We start from the raw sequence: 7,472 nt of genomic DNA on the forward strand, positions 1-7,472 counted from the left end.
TTTAATTAAAACAGATTGCATATAGTTTGATTTTTTTCCTCTGCCAAAGAGGAGTTGTCTCCAACAGCATGACAACTGCTAGTGCCAGAATATATGATAGATACCCCTAATACACTCCAACCCTCCAGCTATTTTCAGCTCAGGAACCTTCTGTGCCTGATGAGGATTATGCATCCTCAATATATTTCCCTTCCATGAACTTCTCCAGACTCACCCTGAACTCATGTAGACTTTTAGCAGCTGTGCCCAAACTGCTGTGGTTTATTTTAAACCTGGAACCCTGCAGTCAGTTTACATCCTGACAAACATACAGCAAAGTAGCTGCTCAAAACAAAGTAAGATGAAGACAGTCTGAGAAAATCAGCCTGGCCAAAGACCCCTAGGAACCTCACGGAGGTAATTACAAGGTCTCAGAAGAGGAAACAGTCATGGTATCTCTCCAACTTTGATCAAGCCAAAAGGTACATCCCATGATGAAGGTTTCTACAGACCAGCAGGATCTTTCACAATATCAGAGTATTGAGGTTTGACACCATGACATTCAAAAGGTTTTCCAGATCCACTACTGTGATAAAGAGCAACACTGATGCTCACATCTAACAGTATTTATCTGTGTGTAAATATGAACCTAGAAAGCAGAAGAGGTGATTAAAAAGGTGTGTGCAAGAAAATTCCTCCTCCTTCTGAGCAGTTGCTTCCTCTCCTAGGAGCAGCATTAGCTCCATTAGAGTGAAACTGAGTGTGGTGAAAAGGAGTTTTGGCATGATGGAGTGGCCTGCAAGACCTCTCTGCTGGTGCTTCCAGAGGCACAGAACTGTATTTCATCACTAGTCACAAGGGAAAAGGGAAGAGAAGAAGATATCTTTAACAGGCAGCAGGAAGAGCAGTAAAGACAGTTCATAAGCAAAGTACTCGTGCTTACTCCACATACACTCAACACATAACTCTAGGAGACAAACTGGGAAACAGAAGGGTCTTTCCAGAGATTTTGAGAAAGTACATGGCAGAGGGGAACAGTTCCACGGGCACAATGACCCACTACAACAGATCCCTCCTCTGCCTCTGCACAAGCTCTGACACATGCTCAGCTACAACAGCAAAAGATTGAGTCATTTTCTGCTATTTTATCCAGCAGAGGATGATGAGTAAAACCTACACCTCGCAGCTCACTGTGCAAATGCAATCTAATCATCCATGCCATCTTGGATAACTCTGCTACACCTGCCCTACAAATGAATTTAAGAGAAAACATCATCAAGGACAAGGTCAATGCAGAGTTCAAAGTTCAGGAGCTTTAAAAAAAAAACATTGGGCTCCCATGGACAAGGAACTGGAGGTTTGTTTTATCTAAATGACTGAAGCAGTGGAGTATATCCATGTTTACTCTTCGCAGCACAGAAACATCCAAGCACCTTTTTCTACAAGGTGCTTTTCCACCTCCAGGTTCTTTACATGTATTAATACTGGCTGTATCCTAACACAGAAAGCCAGAAATACGTATTTGCTCTCCAGTTTTGGGGGTCGCTGAACTGAAAGGGAAATCTAATTTTGTTACACTGTATTTTCAATTATCCCCATCTCTAGTCACAATTTTCAGATAGTCTGATGTGAAGGGCTAAGGACTGAGATGTCCAAACAGATTGAAAAAATTTATTTCACCCCATACTGATTTTCAAAATATAATCAATTATTTTAATGTAGACTACCCTCTACTACACAATGCTTTCCTTTCCCCTGAAGCCCCGGAAGTATTTGAACAGCATGAAGTGAAGTACATCCTTAAAACAATTATAATACCCTTAACACTTCCATTATATTTTATTATCCATAGTCCCCAGGCATGCACACATGTAGATTATCTGTGCTTTATAGATGTGGAAGCGAATTGCACTGCAGGCAGTCCCTGAGCAAGTCAGCATCAGAAGCAGAACCCCTGTTCAGGGGTCATGATATTTTTCTAGGAAATTAAACAAACCAGAATTTCAGCTGGTCAGCATTTACTTGAAAACAGCTCACCTAAGTGAGCAACACTCCTGATGAAACCAGCTGGACAAATAAGACTCTCAGCTTGGTGTTTGAACAAGCAAAAAGGCACAAAGAAAAAGTCACTGGAGAGGAAGAACAGACTACATTTTTTTCATAAGCAAACAAAACCCTCTGAAAATTAACTTTGTATTAACTTGAAATATTTTGTTGAGGTGGGAAAAAAAGGAATCTTTGTTTCGTATATTTGTGTTACTCAACCTTTCTCCAACCTTATTTTAAGACTTACAAAATTTTAGAGTCATGTTTAAAAGGGAAAGTATAAAAAATGCTGCATTTCATTGTTCTAACATATCCCTTTCCTCTCCCAAATACTGTCATTTTCAGGGTTTAAGTTATTCTTCATATTAAACAGAAGTACATGAAAAGTGTCATGCCCCTAAAAGTCCATTTTTGGGGGGAAAAGGCACATGCACAAAGGAGACAGGAATCAACACAGGGTACTGCTCACAGAAACAAACTGCTCCCTGGATGATGACACATGTGGGGAGACACTTCATGCACTTCAGGTGCCCACTTTGTCTCCGAAGAGAACAAGCGAATTAACAACCCTGCTGGACTCTTTGTATGACCTGCCCCACGGAACACCCCACTAGGCACTCATGCTGCTGAGTAATTCCATCTGCAGGATAGTCCCTGCAAACTCAGAGACAGCAGAGTACAGCATTCTCATTCTCCACATGGGGCAAGACACTGGTCCGAAGGTCCTGCTGTAGCTATACAGCAGCTGCACACAGCATCACCCACTGATCCAAGGTCATAGAATCATAGAATGGATGGGGTTGGAAAGGACTTTAAAGACAATCTAGTTGCAACCCCCTTGCCATGGGCAGGGACACCTTCCGCTAGACCACTTTGCTCAAAGCCCCATCCAGCCTGGCCCTGAACATTTCCAGGGATGGGGCATCCACAGCTTTTCTGGGCAATCTGTTGCGGTGCCTCACCACCCTCACAGTAAAGAATTTCTTCCTAACAGAAGATCTGCTGGGTTGACTCCAGACTGCCTTACGGACTCACCATCCTCCCTCCAGTCTTCCTACCAAGACAGATGGCTCAAGAAAAACTTTACAAGATGACCCAGAGGGTACTGGGAGGTGAAGCCATAGGTGACACCACCACTAAATCTGTCACACTGTGTTTGCTGGTCCATAACACAGAACATCAGCAAAGGCAGGTAGAGTGTCAGCCGTAACTGTGTGAAACAAGAGGGGACCAAGGCTTCATCAAGTGCAACTGAGAAGCTGCATGACCCAGGAGCTACGCCGGCTCCTCACCGGGATGTTAACTCACCCACAGCAAATATTTACAGAGTAACTGTTGTAGCTCACTTGTCAGATTCTTTCAATAGTGGTGAGGAACAACCATGAGAGTAAACCTGAGGCTGCTCTGCACGGTGTCTCCCTGAAGTGTCATGAATTTGTTTGTTAAAACAGTGTTTCAGATCTGCCTGCGGACTAATGCTGTTTACAGCAGCAGTTCTGCACTGCTTCTCTCCTCCTCACTGCACGCTTACTCCATTTCTTTGGTAGTATGCCTTTAATGAGGAACAAGCCACACTCAATTCAGAAAAGAACTTTCTTTGGGGGAAAAAAGGTATCCGTTGCAAGCGTCCTCTTAGGGCAAAACAAGGCTTGGCTCCACTTAGCTCTGTGTTCATATGGACAACTTGTCAAGTGAATTACTAATTCATTTGAACAACAAAAATCATTATGCATCTCCATACATGGAGGTTAGTCTTTATTTTGTGTGTTGAATGTGCTGGAGGAAAGAAATTAATGTAGAACCGGAATCTGAATCCACATTACTCAAAAATAACTATTCTCCTGTGAATTTATATCCTACCTTAATCCTAATTCTCTTCCTTGCCTATATATCCTCTTATAACAAAGCATTCACCCAGGAAGTTTGGTTTGCAATTCACACCCTGGTATATTTCACAACAACTTCCCCATGCAGAGAAATCATTTATTTACATGGGCAAAGTACTGCAAAGTTGATGAGGGTACAAACACACCATGCTGACTTCCCCCCCAACTAACTCTGCAGAGGTGTTTACCAGTGCACTAAAACAAAACAGCAGCTCGCTTGATTCTTCCCCATGCAGACAAATCCATCCCCAAGTGAATTAACCCACCCCTTCATTTGGACTGCTCAGGCGGTGGGTTGCAATCCAGTGTTGGCCTACAAGTAATGTCTGACCAGACTGACTGCCATTGACCTGATGGCAATGCCACCCCCCGATATGGCTCCAGTCACAGCTGGGAGAGTTCGGAGCCGTGAGCAGCTGCTCCCCGCTGCAGTTCCCAGCCACGGCAGTGTCACGCTGTGCTTCACCGGAGCACTGCCTGCCGCGTGAAGATGCACCATCAACCTTTTGAAAAATGGGTGAACTTGAGCGAAATTTGGCTGGAGATCTCCGTGATGCCCACCTGACCTCACGGCCTCACTGTCAGAAGGCACTCGAGGTTGAGGGCCAGGTGTGTGCATCCCAACTTCACTCCATCTGAGCTTCACACGCTCCAGGGCACGCTGGAGTTCGCTGCTGGAACACGCGTGTGCACCGGCGTCGGAGCACGGCCGCGCTGTACCTCCTGTCCGGGCAGAGCGGGCACCAGCCCGCACGAGGGGAAAAGCACGGAATGGAAGAGCCACGAGGAACCCGAAGACGGGACAAGGACGCTTTCTCACCCCGGTATTTCATATTATACCAGAGCTGGCAGCGGTGACCCAAGCCCGGGGCCCCCCGCGGGCACCTCTCCCGGTGGGTGCCGAGGTGCCGCCCCTCCGCTGCCCGGGCATCGTCCCTTCCTCCCTCCCTCCTCATTCTGCCCCGGCCGCCGCCTGGCCCCGCGCGGGGCCAGCGCCGAGAGCCCGCGGCCTCCCGCGCCCCGCGGCCCGGCCGGGGGCGCTGCGGGCGCCGCCCCGCCTGCCCCGGGCACCACGGCCCGGCGGGCAGGGCAGGGGACGGCAGGGCAGGGCTCCCTCGCTCTCTCCTCACTCACTCACTCACTCACCCGGCCGGCGGCGGCCGCGCTTTTCCTCCGCAGCGTCAGCCCGCTCCGCAGCAGAGCCGGCAGCTCCCGCAGCTTCTGCCGCAGCTGCACCGGCGGCGGCGGCTCCTGGGCTCCGCCGCCGGGGCTCCAGCTTCGGGCCAGCTCCGCGCCCTCAGACGGCGACGGCATCTTCACGGAGCCCACGGCCATGCCGCATCCCTGCCGGGCTGCGGCTCGCAGACCCGCTCGCCCGCCCGCCTTCCCCTCGCCCCAGCCCCAGCCGCGCTCCCACCCACAGGCAGGCACACGGCGGGCGGGCAGGCGCTGCCTCGCACGCAGCGCGCAGCACTCGCGCACCTTCCCCCGCACGGCGCGGCCCCAGCGCCGCAGGAAGCCCCGCCGGCCCTGCACCGCTCCCGCCCCGGGCCGCGGCTCCGGCGGTGATAAAGTGCAGGTAATGAGGAGGGTGGAGGAGGCGCGGGCGGGAAAAGGCAGAAAGTCCTGTTAACTCCTTTGCGCTCAGGGACCGCCGCCCGGTCTCTGTGCCCACCGCCCGTGGGGCCCCGCACAGACCCGCACCCACGGCGAGAACACGTGGGAGAGCGGTCAGTACGCTCAGAGACGGCGCGTCCGAGCCGAGGCGAGAGGGGTTCGGGCTCCTCCAGGGGATGGATGGCCTCGGCTTCCTCCTGGAGGCTGTCAAGTCTGGGCTGGAGGAAGTCCCAAGCAAGCTGGTGTGACCCTCAAGTACTGAGCCTGCCTGGGCTGGAGGCCTCCTCGCGTTCCCACTTGCCCGAGTTACCCTCTGGTCCAGAGATTATTTATGGCTGCAAGGGATGAAGACCTTCTCTGTTCCTTACCCAGTGGTTTTTTGACTCAAAGGGGTCTTTCATCCTCCAATGCCAGCCAGTATTGATACTGGAGAAACCAAGCAGTTCATCCCAGGTGAATGACTTGCTTCCAGTCATTCAGGTAATCCCTGCAGGAGAGCTCTCAATGATAGAAACCAATTCCCTTACTATTTGTAAAAGACTTGTCTAGAATTCAGTTCCATGAATTATGGGGACTTTATTTAGTCTCTGGAACCTGCCTTTTCTAACTCAGTGTTGCAGCTGTTGCTTCCTCTCTGCCAGACTCTATTGCCTCTTATTTAGACCACGGAACTGGTGATAATGTGGGTCTCCCTTACATGTATCTTCTGCCTCAAAGCTACAAATAAGGCTGACCTGCTCATCCAGGATGAGTTTACCAGTGCCTAAATGTCTGAGTAAATGACATTGTAGCCAAGCCAATCTCACAGCCATATTAGAGAAAGCTGTTGCCTTGTCCCAGCCAAGAGGTCCCACTGGTTTCAGGACTGACCCTAGTACTCCTCCAGCCCCACGGGGAACTGGCTTAACCATGACACTAACCTTGGGAAAAAAAAGTAAAAAAGGAGTAGGTTTATTTCATCACTGATGTGTCCCTAAACCAGCTCCCCTAGGATCACAGGGTTACTCAGAGTAGAAAGATGTCAGATGTGCCCAGCTGTGTCAGGGTGCCGAGACACACAATGGCCTCCTCCAGCATCAGTGTGACATTGGATTATCTGTCACCTGAATGCAGCAGCAGCCTGGCCTTTCAGTAGCACTGGCCTGACCACAGGCTGCTGCAAAACAGGGATCCCACCTGCAATCTGTGGATGTTACTCCCTTTGCCACCCTTCCATGAGATCTGGTAACCATCAGGCTCTATTCAGCTGATTGATCTAGTAGAAAAATAACACCTCAGAAAATAATGGATTGGCCAGACAGCTGAATTGATCCACCTTGTGACCACACAGTTGCAGGATTGAGGAAGGCATAAACCTGGAAGTACGGTAAAGCAGAGCTGCTCCTTTCAGTAGCCATCTGTCATTAAATCAGCTTAACTGCATCCTGTGTGCATGATTTGATGAGCAGCATGAATCAGGCCAACCTGGGTACTCTAGAAAAGGACAGGGTTTGCTCCAGCCACATTCTGGCACCACCTCCTTCCTGCTGCTATTGCAGCATTAGCCAGATCTGAAAGGTTAAGTGTAAAAAAATAATCACCTGTTTTAGCAGAGTGATATGGCTCATTGCATGATGCCTACTGCTGACACAAAAGACAGAAAAGAGACAGGATAGTGACAGCCTCTAGACCAAAAGTGTCCTTCAGACCTCAAAATGCCAGAGAGATTTGGGAGTCCCAACTGGCAACATCAGCACCAACCCTTTTGCAAGGACAAGGGTGGTATGACAATCCCAAACATTGTTGTGTCCCAAACATTTCTATTATTTTACTTGATTTGTGCTTTCCAACTGCCCTGCAATGTAGTTTTGACAGCTGTGTTGCCTGGCAGCCACTTTGTCACAGCTCAGGATGCAATTATGAAGAGAACTGTATCTACACCCAAAAGAATAATGGATCCTTAGT

General features: G+C 49.4%; 1 protein-coding gene across 1 annotated transcript in view; it reads right to left on the reverse strand.

Annotated features, from left to right (window-relative positions):
• RAPGEF5 (Rap guanine nucleotide exchange factor 5) overlaps positions 1–5,282 on the reverse strand; it is a 159,456-nt gene extending 154,174 nt beyond the window's left edge. Inside the window, exon 1 of the mRNA XM_082291232.1 lies at positions 5,058–5,282. Within this exon, the coding sequence (XP_082147358.1) occupies positions 5,058–5,246 (189 nt within the window). The 5' untranslated portion in view covers positions 5,247–5,282. The remainder of the gene's footprint in view (positions 1–5,057) is intronic.
• Positions 5,283–7,472: the final 2,190 nt, after the last annotated feature.

Source organism: Coloeus monedula, assembly GCF_965178545.1.
Source record: "Coloeus monedula genome assembly, chromosome: 1".
Classification (NCBI taxonomy): domain Eukaryota; kingdom Metazoa; phylum Chordata; class Aves; order Passeriformes; family Corvidae; genus Coloeus; species Coloeus monedula.